Source organism: Furipterus horrens, unplaced genomic scaffold (genome assembly GCF_987537825.1).
Source record: "Furipterus horrens unplaced genomic scaffold, mFurHor1.1.pri manual_scaffold_5, whole genome shotgun sequence".
NCBI lineage: Eukaryota > Metazoa > Chordata > Mammalia > Chiroptera > Furipteridae > Furipterus > Furipterus horrens.
In genome coordinates this window covers 64,218,344-64,242,138 of record NW_028327175.1, presented here as the reverse complement: position 1 = coordinate 64,242,138, position 23,795 = coordinate 64,218,344, and the positions used below count along the sequence as shown (strand labels likewise).

At 39.0% G+C, this 23,795-nt stretch overlaps 1 protein-coding gene across 1 annotated transcript in view; it reads left to right on the top strand.

The window, feature by feature from the left end:
• Positions 1-11,681: 11,681 nt before the first annotated feature.
• Positions 11,682-23,795, top strand: part of ELL2 (elongation factor for RNA polymerase II 2) — an 80,043-nt gene continuing 67,929 nt past the window's right edge. The window contains exon 1 of the mRNA XM_090276509.1: positions 11,682-11,964. Coding sequence (XP_090132635.1) covers positions 11,818-11,964 — 147 coding nt within the window. The 5' untranslated portion in view covers positions 11,682-11,817. The remainder of the gene's footprint in view (positions 11,965-23,795) is intronic.

Here is a 23,795-nt window from a genome sequence, read left to right as displayed (position 1 = left end):
GAAGAGAGGGAGGGAAAAGCAGGGGAGTGCTGTGAGAGTGGGAGCAGGCTAGATAGTTTTTAAAAATGCAGAAGTCTGAGCCCCAACCCAGATCAATTAAATCAGAATCTTAGGGTAAGGCTTGGGCATGGTACTTATTTCTGAATGCTTTTATATATTTTTAACCATTTAATATTACATCTCTCATGACAAAGGTACTATTATCTGAATTTTATCGATAAGGAATTGAGGCTGATTGAGGTAAATTGAAGTATGTGGCAGATGTAGGATCATGCCAGGCTGCGTCATAGCCTGTGTTATGCTACACAATCTCACAACCCTTTAAACCATCATTTCAAAGCCTGGAGCACTGCCATACAATTCTTGATATTGCAGAATTCTGCTGGACAAGATCTAGCAAAAAATTAATAAATGAAGAAATTGCAGACTGATTTTAGGGAGAGCTAAAGGCACCAATGCAAATAGGAGAGATGACAGAAATCTTATAAAACATACCCTGAAATGATTAAAATTAAGATAGCATAGTCAGACTGGTGATGATCAGGATCATGCTATCATCTGATGAGTGCCATTTTATAGAACAGAAAACCAAGGCACAGAGTGCTTAAGTAAGTCAGTTGCCCAGGGCCACACAACTAGTGAGTGACTTGGCAAAGATCCCAACTGAGGAAATGTGACAGCCAAAGCCAAACTCACATACCTGGAAAACACGGGGTGAGAAAAGACATCTTCTAATTTGATGATCAAATTCACCAATCTTTATGTAGGTCATGTTGACAGAAGAAAAGTCCAAACCTGTAGAGAATTTTTATGAGTTTATCTTAGCCAAAATGATGATATATGCTGGGGAGCAAGATCTCAAATGCTCTGGAAAATAACAGTTTTATAGTTTCTGTTATGCATTTGAAATCAGGAGGGAATGTATGGAAGATCACATGAGGCTGGGAGAAATCGAGGTGGGGATTGGATTATAGGGTAAGTTAAGGTTATGTGCTCTATTGAGGGTGGCCATGCATTAGAAGGAGAGATCAGAAAGGGTGATCACATATTAGAAGGAGGGGTCTGAAAGCAGGCATATCAAAAGTGTGTTAACATACATGCCCAGAAACAACAGTCAGGGCTTGCTTAAGGCAAAGATAAGCCTTTTATAAAGAAGATATATGCCTGCGCCTGACTACCCACCCTGACCTGCTCAGATAGGAATATTTGATCAAATCATAGAACCCCTTTTTATGTTCACAATCAATTGAGCAAAATGAAGCCTTCTTCCTAAAGTAGCTGAACTTGATTATTAGTATAATCTCATGGCAATTAAAAATACATATTAGTAAAATAGAAACTTCTTTCTTACATAGCTGACAATTAAGACAGTTAAAGTACAAACAAGATGAGATTTTTACCTATAAAATTAGGTAAATGATGAGATTGGATGACCTTTAAAGTGTCTTCCAGCTCTGGAAGGTTCTACAAATGCCTTTGCCTTGTCAAGGTTATGCTTTAAAAAGTTTCATAAGGTATAGACATGAACCACAAGCACAAGGCTTTCAAGGAGGGGAAAGATAATCTCTGGCTTGGGTGTTCTAACTCTGCAAGCTGCAGGACTTTGTCTGAATTTGAACACTAGGTCAGTTAATCTTATTTCCTTTTTTACATACAGGAAAAAACAATTTACATCTTATCATATTCATTTGTGCAGCTGCTCTGAGTCCAGAAACTAGAAATGATCCATCTTACCTAAGTATCAACAAAAGAGAGGGAAAAACTCTGTTCAAAATATATTTAACTTTTGGTGTGGGCAAATGGAAACATGCAATGTTAGGTTTACAGAATACCTGGTGGAGAATCTAGATTTGATTACCTGTATTTGATACAATTTTCAAATTACTTTTAGAAGTCGGTCATAAGTGTCTGCCTGAATTAGAGGAGAATTCTCTAGGGGCTCCTGTTGTGTTTTAAGAAATCTCCTTTGGAGCACAGGTGTCTTGTCCTCAGAGAGGAAAGTGCCCTTTGAAGATTATAGGCAACAATTTGTATCTGGTTGCTAATATGATCAGAATGGGATGAAGCCACAGGATTAGTAACCCCCTGGCTATTGTCAAGGGACCAATTACTCTACGCACAGCTAACTTAATGGGATCCTGACTAACATCATTAAGGGCACAGCAGGCTATAAATGATTATAAAGAACCTTGTGAAATTCCCCAGGTATCTACACCTGGTCTGCCTCCCTGATCTAATACCATCTATGGATGCATAGATGACCTGGAAATGGAAATTGTGTAACTAATAACTTCTAATTGAAAGAAAATCTAACTTAAGTCTCTGTATCGTGTTTGTTGCATATATATTTTGTTCACACCTAGGGAATCTAAACTATTTATTGCTAACCTCTCTGGAACTCTGAAGCTCAATCATCATTAGGTTTCATAACACCTACTTGTTTTAAGTGAAATAGTATCTTAAACATCCAGTTGAGAGGCAATAGTTTTTGTTTGAAGAATTCTGCAACTTCTTAAGATATGACTCAGGGTGCCAAACAAGTGAGGTTGTTGTTAAAATGCACATTCTTGGCCACTCAGTAGACCTACTAAATCCAAAGTTTGAGGGCTGAAGCCCAGGGACCTAAATTTTAACAAGCTCCCCAGGGGATTCATCTGTATTTTACAGTTTGAGAACTTCTGCCCTAGGGTATCACAAACCTAAAGTTAAAAATTACTTGTTAGTACCAAATGTTACAAAATGGTAAATTTCTAACACGAAGTTAATTGGCTATAGGAAACCAGCACTTTTTAGTATTAGAAAAATTCAAGCCACAATTGACTTTCTCATATTCAGGGATGTGATTCAGCATGTAGCAAAAAATGCTGCACAGCATCATTAGAGAAATCTGGCCCATCCTGTATAGGCTGCTGGTAGCTCCTTTTTTTCCCACAGTGCACACAACTATACTATGATTTGTTCCTCCCGAACTTAATACTGTCTTTCTCCTTCATCACAGTGCTTTCTTGTCTTCTCTGAAGTAAGGACCATATTAATTTGGGGATGCTCATAAAAACCAGTACACTTTTCCTTTACCAATATTTTAAAATGTATTTTTCTTATATTGTTCTTTTCAGTGTGGTATTTATTGACTAATTGGCACAAAAACTCATCCCAATGGTTGCAAACTTCTTTGACCTCCTAACAAATATTCTGCTTTGAAATAATATTCATAGGCCTATCTGAACTAGCAAAATTACAATAAAAGGGTTGGGTATGAAATTGGCTTCAGCAGCCCAGGAGAACAGCCATGTCCTTGAGGCATGTGAGGTGAGGTTATCCTCTCAGGTGCTCCAGTTGCTTCGCCAAACCTAAAACATAACCAGTCATGTCTTGGGCAGAGAATGTTTCAGACTTCTGATATTCTTCATTTTGGAAAATATCAGAAGCCTAAACGCTTGTAAACTATTAAAAAATTGGTAATGCAAGAACCTTTTTTTAGGAGTTTCCATGCTTGTTTGTTTTTCAGGAAGAAAGAACTGCCAGTACAAACACTTGATGAAAACAACATTTATCTATCAACTGAGCTCACACAGAAACTGGAAATTGGAACATACCTGTTAAAAATAAAAAGTCCAATTGCTGAAGCACTAGAACTCTTTCATAAAGGAAATTCTCCTAATCAGACACGATTCGGCCTAGTTCTATAAGCATCACTTCTCAAATGGCAGAAATAATAAGGAGGATGAATCATAACAGTTGGGGTCCACCAACCGCCACTCCACCATACAGGAAGCTGGTTGTCAGTCAGTGGTAGGGTGTCACAACTGTCCAGGCAGCTCGGATTGAGACATGGTGAGGTCTGTAAGAGAGGGGGAATGCCCCTCAAGGGAACTTCTACAGATAGTAACTTCATATATGGTTCTTTTGCAAATTTTTGCATTTTGACTCTGATGCAGAGAAAACTGTAGTTATATACCATAGTTCACAGAGATTAAGAAGTAGGCCTATGGCTCATTCTGAGTTTATAATCAATATATACACTAAATAAAAATAGGAGACATTAAAATTGTTGAGAAATAATACATTTGCTTGGATAAGAAGATTGAAAGGGAAATTGACTAGACTGCTATAGACAACTTGTTCCTTTCTACCAGAGATATTTAAAGTTAATTCTACTATAAAGCTATAATAATCATGACAATGTGTAGTATTGGTGAAAGGATAGACACATAGATCAAATAAAAAACAGAGAGCTCAGATATAGACTCACATAAATGCTATGGCCAATTGGTTTTTTGACATAGGTACAAAAGCAATTCAATGGAGAAAAAAACATTTTTAATAAATGGTGAAAATCTATGTGCAAAACAATGAACCTAAACATGTATCTCAGACTTTACATAAAAATTTACTCAAAATGGGCCACAGACATAACTGTAAATTTCAAAGTATTTAAACAAAACATAAATAGAAATTTTTATGACTAGGCAGAGTTCTTAGATATAACACCAAAAGCACTATCCATTTAAAAATTGATAAATTAGACTTTACCAAAATTAAAAACAATTTCTTGCTCTATAAAAAGGCATACTGTGCTCTGCAAAAGACACTTTAAGAGAATTTAAAATACAATCCACAAACTTGGGGAAAATATTTGCAAATCAGATATCTGACAAAGAACTTGTATCCAGATTATATAATTTTCAAACTTTAACAGTATGAAAACAACCCAACTTTAAAAATGAATAAGATATCTGAAAAGACACTTCAACAAAGATGATATAAGACTGGCAAATAAACACATAAAAAGATACTCCAGTCCTGGTCGGTGTGGCTCACTTGACTGGAGTGTCATCCTGTAGACTGAAAGGTCATGGGCTTGATTTCTGGTCAGGGCACATGCCTGGGATGTGAGTTTGGTTCCCAGTTGCAGCAAATCCTTCCAAGTTTTAGTACATATGAAAGGCAACCAATCCATATTTCTCTTTCATATCAACTTATCTCTCCCTCTCTCTCCTTTCCCCTCTCTCTAAAATAAATAAGCACGTCCTTGGGTGAGGATTAAAAATAGATACTTTATATCATTAGTTATTAGAGAAACCCAATGAGATACTAATATAAACCACAATGAGATACTAATATGTACACTCTAGAATGACTAAAACAAAAAACAAAAAAATTGACAATACCAAGTGCTGGTAAGAATGCAAAGAAACCTGAACTTTCAAATGCAAAATGGTGCAGCTACTTTGGGAAATAGTTTGGCAGTTTACTATAATACTAACCACACACTTACTATATGCAGTTAGTCCCACTCTTAGGTAATTGCCCAACAGAGATAACACTTATGTTTCCATAAAAATCTGTGAATGTTTACAGCAGATTTATTCAGAATCACAATGAAATTAGATAAATTGAAATGTCCTTCAACTGGTGACTAAACAAACTGGAACATCCATGCAATAAAAAATGAACAAACTACAGATATATGCAATAACATGAATGAATCTCAGATGCAATATGCTAAGGGGAAGAAACCACACTGAACAGTTACACACTGTATACTTTCATTTATATGATATTCTGGAATAGCAAAACTGTAAGGACAGAGAACAGATTTGGTGTTTGCCAAGGCTGAAGAGTGGAGGGAGGACAGTCTGACAAAGGAAACGCGTGAGCGATTTTTTGGGCTGGTGGTGCTAGAACCCTTTGTTTATCAAATGTATACAAAAATAAATAAATAAAATTTGCTGTATATAAATTAGAAAATAAATTTTAAAAAGTTTATTCTGAGTTAACACTTGGGTATTTGACAATATACTTTCTGGGATAAATGCCATTGCAAATAAAAAAATGCCTTCAAATTTCTGTTTTTAAAGTAAATTTTCAATGCCATATTTCTATTTTGGAAAATATTCAAAAAAACATTCAATCAATCTATTAAAACATATATGTTTAGAGTGAGTGTATAAAAATGGGTTAATTTTAAAGCCACAAGATTCTTTTTTATTTTTTTTATTTCAGGAAACTGAAAAAGAAGCAAAGATACTGACCAACTCAAGATCTAGGTAGGACTGACCTCTTCCTCCATGCAAAATACAAGATTTGTCAATATTTCCCAAAGCTAAATCATGTTGCTTGGCTTTCTATACCATTGAAGTTTAATATAATCTGCTGACTCCAATACCATTTTTTCAAGAAATGTCAGTCATAATAGATCATTAACACTGTGGAAAGCTCTGTTTCTTAAAAATGTGAATATTCTTATTGGAGGCCAATACTACATTTTTAAAAAATACTTGAGATATAATTGACACATAACATTGTATTTTAAGGTGTACAACATATTGATTTGATACATTTATAAAGCAATATGAGGCCAATGCTCTTTTGTAGGTAAATCAAATCATACATTATATTTTTTGTAATTTTTATTTTGAGGAATATTGAAGAGAAATATCACAATTTAAATAACTAGAGTATTTAAATCACCTAAAATCACTCTACACATAAGAGAAGCGATTTATTTAAAGCAAGAATTAGAAGAATGGAATCAGAAACTAAGAGCAGTTCTCCTTATTCTCAGTTAATGGCCTTGCTTTCATGATCAGATTACAGATTATCAAACACATTCTGTTAATTAGTCACTGTTAAAATTAATCTTCTATAACAATTGGAAGAGGGGGTATTACCACTCTACATACTATTCAATAATATAAGCCCTTGGCGATAAGTGTATTCCTTTCCTTTTTTCAGTTATATAATATTCCCTGGGATTGAACTGAAATATAATCTATTTAGGATGGACAATATTCAATGTACACCCAGTAGACTTTATTCAGTATGTGACTACTATCAATAGCAATGATCTCTTACTCTTAAATGCTTCTTGCAAGTAATTACTTAAGTGTCACATTGTTCATGATGTCTACTGATATTACCCTATTTCAAACTCCCAAATGATATAGAGCCTTCTTTGATCATTAGTCTCCTTGCTTACTATCACCCCAATAATCTCGTTACCTGTACATTTGAGATCAAAGTGCCTTCAGGTTCCCCCTCTACTACCTATGACACCTACTTTCTGTCATAAGATAATGAATGAGATGTGTTAATCAACATATCTCCATGGCTATGCACTGAGAGTAAGCACAGTGTCTAAGGAGCAGCTGTCTATTTACCCCTTTTCTTCACATTCCAAAACACAGGCGTGAATGCAAGAGACTGGGCGTGATGTTCCTAATAGGAAAATCTTGGAAATATATACAGGGACACACACACACCTCAGACATAAGATACTCGGTTAATAGTGTGGCCCACCATAGCCATTATTCTAAATAAGCAGGGGTACAGCTCTCAAGGTGGGCATGATTTGGGAATACTCCCCATTTTTTCCCTTCTTCTCCTCCTTCCTCATAACCTCCCTCAGAAAACTTGCCTAATTCTATGATTCCCACTATAATCTCAATCAGATTGACCCTGAGGCCTAAGGCCCACATTTCCAAATGCTAAACATTGTCTCATATATTCTACCACTATCCCAAATCTGAACCAGCTCCTCCTGATTTCCTTCTTTTTTTTTTCATCCCAGTACTATAAGGGGGTACTCGAGGGTACTACTGGAGGGTAGGCTCCTTGTAGTGCAGGCTTCCCCCGCAAGGTGAGTGTTCTAGGAACCCATTTGTATCAGTGTACCAGCTGGTACTGTCTGAGGCCGTGTTTGGCTTCAGTGAATTTTTCTGAAGACTCTTTCAATGTGTTTGCCCATTTCACGATGGGTGATTTACAAGCACACCTGCACACACCGCACTGTGTATTCAGCAGTTTTTGACCAAGAACAGCATGACCCCCAGGCCCCACTCTCCCTATTCACCCAATCTTGCCCACCCCCATGACTTTTTGTTTGTTTGTTTCCCCAAATGAAAAAAGGTCCTCAAAGGGAAACGTTTTGCTGATGTGGAAGAGGTGAAACAAAAAAAAAATGGGAGAAGCACTAAAAGGCATTAAAATCGATGAGCTCAAAAAATGTTCTGGGCAGTGGAAAAAAAATCTCAGTAGGTGTACTGCATCACATGGAGAATAAGAATACTTTGAAAGTGACTGAAGTTTAAACATGTAAGGATAAATACACAATTTTCTATAGGTAAATTCCAGGGTTTTTTTGCCCCCCCCCCCCCGTATCTTCTATTAAACCAAACTTGAAGCTAGTAATTTTGGGTTCCTCATGCTCACTCACTTATCATATCCAAATAAAGCTGCTAAATCAGTCAACTCTACCTTCACAGAGCCTTTCCTCCTCCATTTCCATTCTCAATACCTTAGCACAGACTGTATTACCTTTTGTCTCCTAATTCAGCTCCCTTTTTCCAGTATCTCCCACTCCCATCCATTACTCATATTGCTATCATTTGGATAGTCCTAACTTATGGATTGGAATATGCCACCTCCTGGTCGGAAGCCTCCAAAGGCTCCCCACTGCTGACAAATAAAAGTCCATCCCCCTTAACTACATATGGAAAACTCTCTTCACAATTTGTTCTCAACCCATTTTTCTGTCTCCACCAGTCACAACCACCTTCATGTCCCCCAAATATCATTTAAACCAAATTGCTGTCTTTCACTCAAAACATCTTGTGATAGATAGCAAACCACTACTTATAAGATTCCTAAACTTAGAATATTTCAATACTCCCATTATTACAGGTACAAACCTTTGATGCTGGAATGCTAACTCTTCCACGAAACTTTTCCCGATGTCCTGAGCTGAGTATGTTCCAGCAATTCAGAACTCATACAACTCTAGTAAGTGCCTGTATGTTATTTCTCCTCTAATATCCCTTATCCTTACATCTTACATCCCTTATTAGACTATACTTTCATGTTTCTAATTATGTAAATATTTTAACCTATAAGGGTCATATTGGTTCTTAAATTCCCAAAATCCAAAGCAACAGAAGCAAAAGATTCCAAATAGTAGGATATAACAGATCAAAAGATCAATGCTATGATACTTAAATAAATGGCTGTTTGAAAAGAAAATGGAATCAGGGTGACTGCAATTCTAATTCTCTAAGTAGAAACATAAAAGTCTTCTGTGTTCATACGTGTGGTATATTTATTCTCTACTTTGTGCCATATTATGTTTTAGAAACCATGTTATAAAGTGAGTGGTATTTTCCCATGGGAACAGGTGATATTGGGGATTGTACTTTTGACCAAAGACTCATTATCAAATCAGATATAAACCACATGCAATAAAAGCAAAGATACAACTGTATACCCTTGTAATTTAAAATTATACAAACATTTTCTAATGTGCACCTATGACTGTGTATATTTGTTATAGCACAGGTTCTAATATATCATAAATTATCTGTGCCACACATAAAAGTAGAAATAGCTTTCATAAATCTCATTAAAGTCAATATATTGGCCATAGTAAATCAATGCTGAATGGATCATTTTATTTGTCTTCTTCTGATTTAATTGTATATCTGGTATTTATATAGAGGGAGTGATTCAAATGATTTTAGTCTTTAACACCAATAACAAAACCAACTCCCAAAAGCTCAAAAGAGGAAAAATACAAACAATAACTCACTACAATAATTTATTATGCATTGAAAGATTGTTACCCATTAAAACAGGGCATGAGGACATTTTTTTCTACTACTATTAAGAAAATCAATTACTAAAAAGTGGCTGCAGGTCATACATTTGAAATCTACAGTGAAAACTAACGTTGCTCCTCCCCCACCCGGGATGTACTCATAAATTCTGAGTATGAAGAGGCCACCTTAATATGCCACATGTGAGGGGATTTACCCACCTTCACAGGAAAAGCAGTGGGATACAGGTTTTACTTGTCCTGGTGAAACTCCTCCCCATGGCAGATAATTTAGGCTTTAGATATGTCTAAGTAAAAACTTCCCTATCAAAGTAAAGCAAACACACGTACACAAATAACTCAAGTAAAAAATTATTTTTCGAATTTTTTGGTGATTACCTTAATCTCACTATACAATGAATTTAAGATCATTAACACTCTAGTAAACTAAATTAACAAGTGTTAATCTTGTCTTAACAGCTATAGTGGTTTGAAATTCAGTCAATTTAACAAAATGCTCTCCTGTGACGCAACCAACACTTAATACAGGTGTTTCCACTTAACCCATCTCTATAGAAGAGGAATTAGCTCTGTAATTCATAATGTACACGTACAATGCGTGAGAGCCTGAAACAAGAGGTAGTGTACCTGCGGGCTGAAGAAGCTGAGGAAGGGATTTATTCAGGTGACGGGGGTGGTGGGTGTAAATAATGAAAAACTTCCACTGGCACCTTCTGGGAAAATCTAGCCCTATCCGATTTAAAGAGATGGGAAATACTGCCTATAAATATTTCTGGGGAATTCCTGTAAAACGCAACAAGATTTTTCAATCTAAGGAAAACAACAAGCGTCTCAATATGGTCTTAAGTCCTTTTTAAAAGATGCCTTTCAACTGTTTGAAGACTCTCAATGGCTTCCTTTCATCTGGTGTTTCTGATCGCCCAGTTAATTCATCCTCTCTAACGGGAAGCCTGTCAGTCTATCCACACACAGTCTCCAGAGGGCTCAGACGAGGTTCCTCCTTTAGCCACGCCTACACATGGAGCTTCGTGAAGAATGGAAAATATGCCCGGCCTCCGCACACCCTCACACCCCCATCTTCCCCACTTAACATCAGTAGCTTAAACCCCTGCTAGGTTTCCCCATATCCCTGGAAAATGAAACGGGCAGAACTCAAACGGAACCAGAGAATGAGAAGTGTCGCTGTTTCTTTTAATTTAGGTGGAGGCTATTTCTACTCTTTCACGGTCCTTTAAAAGGAGACACTACCCCGACCAAGAACGCTCCTCGGTAAAAAGGCACACACAACCCTGCCCCCAAGGCGAACTCCAGAGGAACGGAATAGGTTCCTATGGGATCACAAGCGGGCATGGCAGGGAAAGACCTTGTAGTTCAATTTTCTATAATACTATACCCACCACACCAAAGGCATTTAAGCCTTAGGCATGGTTTTATACTTTAGATGTTCCATACAGTCTAACACAAACCTAGTCTAGGGTCGACTCGGGAATTTCAAGTTTAGGGTGAAAATTCCACCTGCTCAACAGCACTAAACTGAGTTTTGAGAAGCTCACCAGTGACTCCACCTACTGCATCCTCTCTCACACGCACACACCAATCACCGAAAGCTTCCCTTCGCCGTCGGGGAACGAAGTCCTTACTCGGACACACATTTGGGGTGAAGGTCCTCCTCTCAAGACCACCAGCTCATGAAGAGATTCTCCTCTACCCGCCACTACTATCTCCTAAGGAGCAGGGTTCCGACTCCAGGTAACCAGACCAGGTAACTTATTCACCCAAATAGCAGGGGACCCCACCAAGCCTGCCTGGCCAATCGCGGCCGGTGAGACAAGATGACCAGACGTGACGTAAAATGTGATTAAGTTAACACGTCACCTCGACGTCAGCCTCTCACCTCTCGGACGTCCCGTCCGGAGAGCAAAACTCCAGCGACTTTGGGCTCCTCCCTCGTGAGGGTGGCAGCCAATGAGGGCGGTTCTAAGGGGAACGGGGCCAATGAGAGGAGCTAGGGGCGGGGCGCGGGAGCAGAAGGGTGGGGCGGGTCGCAGCGGTGAGAGCCCGAGGTCTGGCTGCGCGCAGTATATGACAGTACGTCAGCAGCGGGATGGCCGTAGCTGTGGCGGCGGCTGCAGAAGCGCTAGCAGCCGCGGCCGCAGTGGAGACTAGAGCCGGAGCGGCGTCGGCGGCGGCACCCCAGGGAGTTTAAGATGGCGGCAGGGGGGGCGGCGGGTCTGCGGGAAGAGCAGCGCTATGGGCTGTCGTGCGGACGGCTGGGGCAGGACAACATCACTGTACTGCATGTGAAGCTCACCGAGACGGCGATCCGGGCGCTCGAGACCTACCAGAGCCACAAGGTGAGCTGGCCGGCCGGCCAACCCGCCCGGCTCGCGGAGCGGGGGATGCCCCCTGCCGCCCGGCCGCATCTCCCCTTGACCCCCGCACGCGGCGCGGGACTGGCGGGACTGTGGCTCGCCGCCGCTGCTGTCAGCGCCCGGGGAGGCAGAGCGAGTGAGGGCCAGGCAGGGTCGCTGACGACGCTGTCCTGGGCCAGCCCGGCGCTGGGGCGTTGAGAGGCGGGTGAGCGAGCGGCCCCTGGCGGCGGGGCCGAGGCAGTCACTGCTCCACCTTGGCACTGCCTCCTCTGCGGGACTTTCCGACGGCTACCGCCGGTTTCCTGGCTCCTTCTGCCCCATTGAGAGGCAGAGGTCCCAGGGAGACGAGTGAGATAACTACGCTGTCAGGGCTGGGGTTTGGAGTGGGGGGTGGGGAGTGCTGCGTGCCAGTAATAAACTCGGGAGGAACCGCGGGCACAAGCGGTCGGCGTTTTGGGGTAATAGATGGGGACCGTGGACCGCAGAGACCGGGACACAGGCAGACCCCGGGTAGAGGTGGGACACAGCTTGTACAAGCAGCGATTTAGGGACATAGGCAGTTCGTGTATGGCGGAGCACACTATGTACTCATGGAGATGGGAACACAGGCACTCCGCATATGGGGGGAGGGTGGCGCACCGTGTACTAGCAGACTGGGACACCGGCGCTCCGCATACGAGTGAGGAGAGGGACACCCTCTGCACTCCCAGGGAGTCTGGGACACAGGCGCTTTGCTTTCACAAAGATGCCCCAACACCACAATCCAGGGAGCTAGCTACACACCCAGCCCTCTCCTAGGAGCAAGACATCTGTTACTGGGGACAGATTCGTGGAGGCCCCTTGTACCCGAAAGAAGTCCCGCGTCCCAGGGAGGCTCACGGACGTAGAGACACTGAACGAGGGTGAGCAGAAGATGTACTGCATCCCTTGTGTTACCCCGCACCGCGTTCGGGAGAGAGACAGACCCATGGGCACGCAACCCAAGTACAGCGAAGGCTCATATGGGCGCACATATGCTGCAATCGGCGTACAAATCCAGGAATGCATTCTCACGTTGAAAAAAAGTGAGGGACAAAGAGAGCCACATAGAAGGCGCACCGCAACCAGCGTTCCCACATGGGGAAGCCGTTTATGTGTGTGTGAATGAGGGAGGCCAGAGTGGACACATTTCGTAAGGGGAGATATATACCATATGAGGACCGGCAACATTTACTCCAGCTGGAGGGAGATATAACCCCACAGAATATCCTGACAAATAGCCTGGTCTGTACCAAAGAAACACACTCTGGTGTACTCATAAACCTGGCACAGAGGGAGACTCAGATGCAAACTTGGTTATTCAGATAAAAGTGGAGATTTAACATCTGTTGAGCTCCCACTAGTGCCAGGCACTTTAAATGCATGGAAGGAAGACTGAGTTGGAGGCAGAGCCACAGGAGAAGTGTGAACCCTGGTTCACTGGGGGCATGTGAACATGGGCCAAGGAAGACTCGTGTTCAGAGACGCACTACCTAAACATGCACACAGGGGAAGGCATTCAGTTGTGCCCAGCTTGGGAAATACAGGAACTCACATGAAAGTGTACATGTAAACATCAGGAGAGAGAGAAGTAAGCATGCTGTCAGGAGGGCGCTGAAAGAATTGAGTGGATACATGAGTGTACACTTCAGGGCCCATATGTTACCCACCAGAGAGGCATATAAATGAGAAACACTCAGATTTGGGAGTAGAGGGAGGAGTGCATGTAAAGGGAGGGAGATACTTCCCTACACACCATGAAATCCCAGGGAAAATGTCTCATGTATGACTGGGAGGTCGCTGTACACCAGCAATAGGAATGCAATGAGATACAAGAAATACAATACCGCGTATGTACTCCCAGACAGGTGCACCACCTGCAGGAAAGCGACCAACACCAGCATGGGTTGGGGAGGCCCATCTGGGGGAAGCCAGACAGGCAGGCTGAGGGACAGAGGCAGACGCTAGAGAGAAACTCAGCCCTGCAAGATGGAGAGATAAGCTTGCCTGTTCCAGGGGAGTGCGTGGGAAGGAATGACAGTCAGAGGAAGGTAGGTCAGGGAATGTAAAGAGAAAAGCTCACAGAAGCTGGAAAGGAAGAAGCCAGCAGGAAAAAGCCAACCTCTAGTCAGAACCAGATCTAGGGAGCAAAGACAGACTGACACACTGGGTAGAGGCATCTTTGGGGACAACAGATCAACCTTGGGAAAACAACAGGCAAACTGTACAGTTGATTACAGCAAAATTGACTGACACTGTACACTTGGCAGGTATGAGGTGCAGGAGGAAGGGATGGTATCCAGGGAGAGGGAGGTGACGGAGAGGCCCCTAGTGCTCACTGATCTGTATGATCCTGAGGCCTAGGAAAGGAGTGAGAATGTTACCTTAGTTGGTTGAAAAGTAGGAAGACTGGGGAAAAAGAAATGAGGGACCCTTCAGGTGACTGTACACCCTTTGGGTACTATTACAGGATCTCTGGCATGTTCAGAAAAGCCTCCCACGAATGTGTCCTCAGTACCCCTCCTGGTTCTGACCAGACCAGGGCTCCCCCAGGGGCATAGTTAACAGTTGGCCACCAGTAGCCATCAGGCTGAGCTTCTTTTGTCCAGTGGAAAGATACTTATTTAGTATTTTATACCTTCCACCCTTATCAGAAGTAGGGCTTGTGACTTTAAATTGTAGCTGCTGTTTGGAAATATGTTGGCATGTGTTAGGTAATTGGGAATAAGTTTCTGGTGGTCAAGCGTGTGGTCACATAAAACTGCCCCCACCAGTCCTGTGCTCAGATAGGAAGGTGCATAATGCTTGACAGGTGACCTCCAAGTGGCTTTGGCCTGTGCAAGGTTATGATGATTACTCCTCCTCTTCTAATGACTTTCTAAGAGCCAGAAATTTCAACAGGTTAATTTCCTAAATTAAGCATCAGAGTTATTTTTATTCAAATTATTTTGTCTATTGGATTTTGTCTTCTAAAATTAATTCACTTGACCTATGGCTTCAGGGAGGTAAATTTAGGATTTTAGGAAACTATGATTTAGACAAAATACATAAGTTATTTAGACATAATTGAGCAAGTAAATAAAATTATTAGGGTTCATGAAAACAGTTTTTAATTGGAAACACACAAGACAAACCCAATTGACCTTCATTCAAGTTTTCTATTTTTAGACAAGAAATGAAGAATGCTAACTTGGGAACCTTTATAAACAGGGACTGGGGTGGGGGAGAGAGACATTGTGACTGCAGGAATGGTAGGTATAGTTTAAGTAAATATCTCCTAAAAATTGTTTTCTCACTCACTTTGAATACAGAATTAGTTTCAAATTGATTTTATATAAAATGTTAACTGGAACATTATTTTTGTAGTTTGCAGAACAAGGTTAAATATAATAATATTGATATCTAGGATATATTGCAAAGCTACTTCTTTTACTACAGATACAGTAGATTAGATGAGGGGACAAGTTGCTAAATAAATAAATAAAATCACACATTACAACTTTATGGTCATCCTAAATTCATGTCCGTGATCGTGTGGTCTATATGAGCTCTATATATTTTAAGTGAACATATATTACTATAATTACATAATTCTCCCAAGTGTATTTTAAAGCTGTATTTAAAATCAAAGCCCAAAATTCTAAACTGTATCTTAGCTAATTTTTTTAGTAATGTAGCTGGCTTTATTTTGACATTTGAGTGACTTATTGGTAGTAACAAAAATTCTTTCAAAATAGTCTGCACCTGTCAATTTATTTATTTTTAAATGTTTGCCCAAAGCTTCAAATGTGGTGGCTCAAATAATATTATCATGTTTATCCAACTATTACATAAAAAGTCTTGCATGGATGCATTTGAGGGCAAGGGCGTGGCCATTCACTCTCCATCAGAAGATCAGAAAGCAGATACTTTTAAGGATTCTGTTAACACATTCTCTTGTCAACTCTAAATATTGGTTTACTTTTCCTGCCTTGATTATTGCCTCCTAGGAAAATAATAGTGTTTTGAAAGTTTGTGCAAATATACTTACATTTAATTTTTCATGAGGACTCAGCCTCTCTCAGTATTGCCAGATACTATTATTTCCAATCAAAGCATAAAGCCTTATTTAAACCTCCAAAGTAATATCCTTCATGGTAGCTCCCTTTAATGTGTTGATGTTTTAAAATCACTGATCTCACAGGTCAAGGGGTAGGTGATTTTCTCTCCTTAGCCTTCCATTCTAACAGGAGAACTTCTCAGCATTTGATTAGTTGTGGTTTAAGGCAGAGAAAAGACTCAGACCTTTTCTTTTTTATCTTTTCCTTTTCTTTTTTTGCCTGCCCTCAATTTTGTGTGTGTGTTCAATAATCTACCTTATACATATTGCAGAAGACTCTGTTTTCCTGAAGGCACCACTCTAGCATCCAGACTTGCCAGCACAAAGCTGCTACTGTCAGCTGACATGTTATTAAGTAAAATAATGAGGTTTGCATTAGCATATTCCTTTTGTTGCACTTTTTAAATGCAGCCAGGTTAATTTAAATAAGTTTATCCTACTGACTTTTAACTTAGACCTATCTTCAGGCTGAACTTGATCTTAAAATGCTTTTTATCCAGTGAAGTTTGTTGCAGTGTGATTGAAAAGTTTATTCAAATGATCAGGTGCTCAATGCAAAGGAGGGTGCTCCTCCCAGTAAAAAGCAGTAGACAGATTGCCTACAAAGATAGACAGGGAATTTTGGCACCAGAGCCAGGAGGAGAAAGATAGAACATATGTGAAGGATTGGAACATGTTCAAGAAAAGAATTTAAAAGGAAAGGGGCATAGAATTCTTGGAATGATTTACAGAAAACCTACCAGAGGACAGTGACAATATCCAAGCCTTTCCATTTGATCCATTTGCATCATGGAAGCTGTGCTCATCCCGCTTAATTGTGGATGTTTGTGGATTATGGTGGATGTTTGTGACCAAGCCAGCAGAGGGAGATGAATGAGAATTTCAGCTAAATCAGTGCTGGGTTGTTTTAATGATTCACCAGGAGAGACTCAGGCCTGGCACCAGAGTTTATCACAGCTGTTTGCCAGTTTGGGCCAAATGTATTTGGCGTATTTGAGAAGATATTCCTAAAAGGTGATATTTTGGGCATTTCTGCTTTTAAGATGAGCTAAGTTTTAGAATAGAGGAAACCACATGTATATAATCCTACATTTGACTTTCCTGCATATCTCTAGTTCCATAGGATATTTCCCATGACTTAAGTAAAAATCTGGAATAGTAAGTCTAGAATAGAATACAATAATTTAATAGCTGTGTCTCTACAGCTAAACTGAAGCTGAAAAACATGACATAACTCAGGTGAGGTTTACCAGGAAGAATTTCTGTCTTTTGTTTCCCTCGTCCCTGTTTATTTATCTATCTATAATTTCTGTTGTGGGATTATGGCTCTTCAGAGCCAATATTAAATCCTTAGGAAGAACTGGTTTAAGTTCCACCATTAATACTTTGCCAGCAAAGACCAAACCTAGCATTTCCATGGCTAGCAGTGTAATATAGAATACAGGAGGAGATAATCTCATTAATTAGGCTATATGCTCCTAAAAGATTCATGGTGCAAATTAGCACCTTGAATTGGACTCTACAGTCTGAGCTTTTGGCTACTAGTTTCATAGAGCTAGATTGTTAGACAAATGCCATAGTTTTCTTTTCTTATTGCAGATATGTTATGTTGCTGGTCTAAAAAAACATGCTGGAGCCTTAAAGGATTTTAGCAAGATTTTCACAGGCAAAGACTAGATGGGGGACCACATTTCCAACAGAGGGAACATCACAGGCAAGGAAAGGACAGCAGTAGAAAAGCTAGCGCGGCTCTGAGAATTGTAAAAAAGACCCTGTTTCACTTAATTTGCAATGCAGGAGAAAAAGAATGTAGATGGATTTAGAGATGAAAGGCAGATAGGAGCAGGTTGGATTTTATTTCATCAAAACTGGGGAGACACTGAGTAGAAGCTTAAGGTGATTTGAGCTATGCTTTTGGATTATTCTGCTCTTGTTGTGCATGATGAATATAAGGTAAATCTGGAAGATCATAGCCAAGTTACGAAGAAGTATGTGGTTTAGGCCAGAGATGATTTTGGTCTAAAGTAGATACTTGTGGGAGGCATTAGAAATTAATAGAATCTGTAGAATTTAACAACAAGTTTTAAAGGAATAGGGTTGAATTGAGATTTTTAGCCATCACATGGGGTGAGGGGGTACCCTTAGTAGAAAAAGGGAAATCAGAAGCAGCTGGGAGATTGGGGTGGGTGTGAGGGAGATAAAGATGATGTGTACCATTTTAATGAACATTCACTCTGTGATTTAGATTTGATTAGATGTTTTATATTTGAGAAGTATATCTGGGGTTTGAGGCTAGACTAGAACAATAATACTATATTGTTTACATGTCTCATGTAAACTAATGTTTGGGTGGATATTTGGGGGAATGGTGATATTTGGGGGAAAGCTGGAATTATTAGGTGGGAGAAATTTTGGTTTTAGTGGGACTTTTTAAAATTTTGTTTGTATTTTTATGGACTTCCTGTATTCAGTAACTTTCTCTATAAATTGCACTTAAGACTATCATTAAACACAAATAATATAACAAGCAAATTTGATTTTAACATGAATATGAGACCTGTGGTTTCTGTCCCTCATGATTATTGAAATGTTAAGTAATTTTCTATAATGTACCTGGATGTACATTTCAAGCATCACTTTGAAATAATTTCTAAAGGCTTTGAAAGGATCAATGTTTCCACTTCTACATTACCTCCATATCTGTTTTACTGTTTTGATTCTCTTCTTTTTTGTTTGACCATTTCATTGTGAAAAACAAAAGATCACCATGAGTACATAATGCTTTTGTCATACATATACATTGTCATTGACGAGTTATTTATTGGTGCTTGTTCATGGTCCATGAGATAACCTTAGCTAGAAGACTTTTTCACGGAATAGTGAAGCTTGTTCAAGGGTGGAGTTAGGCTTGAACTTTACAGTAAGATTCACTGATACTTTTGAATCTAAATATGCTTACCTGGAAACTTAAGATTAAGAGGTAGGAGTCAGAATTGTAACTATGAAATATTTATTCATTTAGCAGACATTTATTAATCTTCTGACATGTGCCAGGCATAGAACTAGGCTATGAAAATATAAAGATTAACAAGTTATGGATAGTCCCTGCCAACAACAAAGTGCAGACATCTGAAAAAAAAGTGCAGTAAGTCGTTATGCAAGGGGACATCTAAAAAGAGAAGGATTGTGTTTGAGGATTTGCTTGAGAAGCAGTGTCTGCTTCTTCACTTCCCATCCTCTTAGCCCACTGTAGTTGGGCGGTCTCCACCATGCTCCTGAGATTGCAACTGACTAGGACCCTTGTTACCAAGTCCAGATGTCACTCCTCTGTACCTGTCTTACCTGACCTCAGCTGCATTTCATCCTGTTGACCACTCCCTCCTATTAGAAACAGTATCTTGATTTTCCTCCTGCCTCCCTACCCATTCTTTCTCAGTCTCTTCTGCTGACTAGCCTCTGCTTGACTACCCTCTGAATGCTAGAGGTCCCAGATTCCTCTTGTTTTCTCTTCACTCTCCTTAGGTGAACTCATCCAGTCATATGGATTTAAATGCCATCTCTATGTTAATGATTTCCAAATATTATCTCCAACTCTGACCTTCCTCCAACTCCAAGCATTTACTTTCAACACCTCCCCTTATCAAAGTTTAATAGGTATCTCAGACAGATGCAAACACAATTTTTTTTTTAATTGATGTTAGGGGGAGGAAGAAAGCGAGCAAGAAAAAGGAAGAAACATCAGTCTGTTGTTCTGTGCATTTATTCATTTATTGCTTGACTGTTATGTGTGCCCTGACGGGACTTCCAACCCACAACCTTGGCATATTAGGGCAACACTAACCAACTGAGCTATCCTGCCAGGGCCCAAACACAATTCTTGATTTCACTTCTCAATCTTACATTTTTCTGAGTATATCCCATTTTAGTAAGTGGGATTAACTAGTAATTCTTGATTCATCTCCTCTTTTTCTGACTTTTTAAATTGTTGTTCTGTTACAGTTGTCCCAATTTTTACCCCATTGCTCTGCTGCCCCATCCACTCCCCCCACCCCCCTCACTCCCACAGTCAATCCCCACCCTCTTGTCCAAATCTATGGGTCATTTATATGTCTGCCCTGACTAGGCTCTTCCCCTGCTTTCCCTGCTTTTCTCCCTCCCCCTCCCCTCTGGTCACTGTCAATCTGTTCCTTGTTTTCATGCTTCTGGTTCTATTTTTCTCATTGTTTGTTTTGTTCATTAGGTTCTTGTCATAGGTGAGATCATATGGTATTTGTCTTTCACTGCCTGGCTTAATTGCAATTAGCACGATCCATCCTTAAGTCCTGTCAGTCTTCAGTCATCTCAAATCTAACTCCCATCAGTCATCCGTGCTCCTGAAGACCATCATCTCTCTTGAGGACTGCTGCCATTGACTTCCAGCTAGCCTCCAAGCTTCCACTCTTCCCCCATAATTTATTCTCCACACAGCAACCAGAGTAATCTTTTTTAAAACATTAAGTATGATCATGTAGTTTCCTGACTTTGAGCTTTCTGATGGCTCCCTTGTGCTTCATTTTAGCAATTTTTAGTATTTCAAAAATAATCTCCATCTTCCAATCCAAGTTTATATTACTGCTCTCCTTCCACTTCTGCTCTAGAGATTAGGATCCCAGGGAATAAATCTTCATTTAGGTTTACAGTCAGATTTGACATGTCAACTCTCTCTTGGAAAAAAAAAAAAAAAGATAGAATATTATGCTTCAAGTATTGTTGGCTGGAAGGCTGTTTCACAGTAACTAACTTTTTAGCTGGTTGTTCAGTTTAGATTTTTGCCTTCTATGTTCATTTAAGAGCTATTTGAACTAGACATATTTGACAACAGTAATTTTTTTTTTTTTTTTAAATTTGGCCTGCATCACTGCAGTTTGCTAGAAGCTACCTTTCAAAACAAGAATTATGTTAAATAGATTAGGTTTTTGACCTCTTCTCACTGCTGTTTTGGTAATCCTTTTCGTATTTCACTCTTTTCTATGCTGCAATGGCCAGAAAGAAATTACTCTTTATTCTATATGCTATTTAACCTTGCTCTTCTAAATCTTCAGAGAAGAAGTTTCTCCTATGAGTGAGGTTGGATTGACTCACAAAGCAAAATACTAGATTTTGTGATGCTTAGTGACTCCCCATTTTTCTTTCTTTTTTTGCATCTAATAAAAGATTGGGGGCAAAGGCAGAGACATCCTTTGTTAAGGCAGCTTTGGATTATCTCTAACTTTTACACTCATGCTGTCATTCTAAACATTACCACTTTATGACAAGAGCTGAGTGTATTCGATTTCTTCAGTATCAACAGTCTGATTTCCTGTGCTGTTTTCTGCTTTAGCTCCAATTTTCTTTCTCTTCTCTCCCTGCCTAGATTATTTTTTTTTATTACAGTGGTTAAAATATAATAATTAAATAGTCTTTGGTTTCTCTATCAGGAGATGTTTTAAAGAAAAGAATAAAATGGCTTTTTAAAGTAAAAAATCATAACCACAAGTTATTAAAATCTCATAGTACCTCTTTTAGGAAAGAAATATGGCCTATCTTATACAAATTATATCCCAGGAAAATAAGTACTTTTTACTATTTACTTGCACAAGGGAAAACAAATTCAAATGTCTGACATTTTCCCTAAGCTTGTAGTGAAAAAACAAAATAAATGATTCCCCAAAACTGTCAGTTCTTACCAGTTGTTAATCTTTAGCTTTCAGCAGTTTCTCATTTTATGTAACTACCTTAAGGAGGGGCAGGAGAGGCTCACTGTATAAGGTGTGGATAAGAACACAGTTCTTAAAGTGAGACAGTTACCGGGGTTTGAGTCCCAGGTAACATATTAACTATATAGTTATAAAGTTATATTTAGTATATAGTTACCTGAGAAATGGAAATAATAGTATCTACCCCACAACAAGAGAATTCCCAGAGGTGATAGTAAAAATAATAGTACCTGACACATTTTAAGCACTCAATAAATAGTGACTATGTTGCTAAAATGTTTCTTAAAACAATCCAACTTAAAGCAGTCACCATTATAGAGAGTTTTCTGGTTTGGGCAAAGTTCCAAAATTTTATTTGACTTTGGAATTTTTTTAGCACTGTATCATGTTATAACATGTTATAACAGTTTAGGTATTCAGATAAATACCAAGTGTTTAAACAAATGCTTGGTTGATTTTAAATAACTCAAGAATTCTTAAATTAATTAATTTAAGAATAATTCAAAAGTTAATTTTGAGCTAAGTCAAAGTTCCATGATGGATTCAGAAGGGGTGTGGAAAGTATTTCAAATACATATCTAACCTTAGAGAATAAAGTTAGAAAATTTTCTATAATGCGTTTCTTAGAGAAATCACTCTTTCAGGCCAAGAATGCTATTTCTCCTGTTTGTATATTCACAAAAACATGGTGGCTGATAGAGTAAAAATAATCATAGATTTAATTTGTCTACATGTGTAAGTAATATGTAAACAATCAAGATATGGTTTTAACAACTTTTATAGGATAACTTTATTCAACTCCAAAGAAACATGAGCTTTGCTGCTTCTCTCTCACCCTAAAAGAATTATGTCAGAAATTAAGATTACTCAGTAAAATTATGATTACTTAGTAAATTACATACTACTTTTATAGTCCTGCTTTATTGCAAGGAATAGTCCCTCAAAACAAGTGGACACAGAACAGTTTTTGTTGCAGTAGAATTGGCTTGTAATGGCAGATCTCAAGAGTATAATCAAACTTTTGAGTATGTTAGTATTGCCTACACTCTTATTCTATGCTAAGAAATATAGAGGGTTAATTCATGGATCTCTAAAAACAGCGAAAGAACTGAGAATTTAACGGAGACTTTTGACTGCAAAACATCACTTTTATCAGGTTGTTGAAGCATTTGTCAAAAGGAGTTTCCCTAGTTTCAATTTGCATTGTTTCGTGGCTGGATGAAGATACCAGATCACAATCTTACTTAGATTGTAGCTCAACCACTATTCATTTAAACACTAGAGTTACTTGAGTTTTAAAAGAGCTACTAGGTGAAAATACTTAATTAAAGCTGAAAATCAGAAGTTGAAGCCCTGTTGAAATTCATTTGTAATGTGAATGTTCTTAGTGAGTTAAACATTATTTGAAAACATGCCATATCATATTTGGCCACCTATAATGACATGATCTTTTAAAACTGCATTTAAAAACATACAATGAGTTTAGGTCATGTTTGTGCAGTTGAATTTAGGCTTAAAACATTTAGAATTAAAAAAAAAAAACTAACATGCCTGGATCATTTGCTTATAATAGTATTGACTTTTAGAACTTATTCTAAAATAAGTTCTAGTTAGCCCATTAATACAGTGGTCAGATGCATAATAAGTGATATAGAGTTCTAGCTGCCTTTTGCATAAAAACAAACAAACAAACATTTAAGAACTATAGCCTAGTAACATCTTGTCTAAAATTGGGAATAAAATCAGTAAAGCATTTACAGTTCTCTTATGTATTTTTCTCTTCTGGGTTGTCAGATATCTTAAAGGAGTTTCTTAGTAACCATAATCTTAGTTTGTCCAGTTTGGATAAGTACCCACAACTATTCTATAGACGAGGGTTTGTTATTTTTTAAATTAAAAAGGCTAGCACAAATATTTATTTATATGTTTTTTTATTATACATAGTCCTTACAGCAAAATAT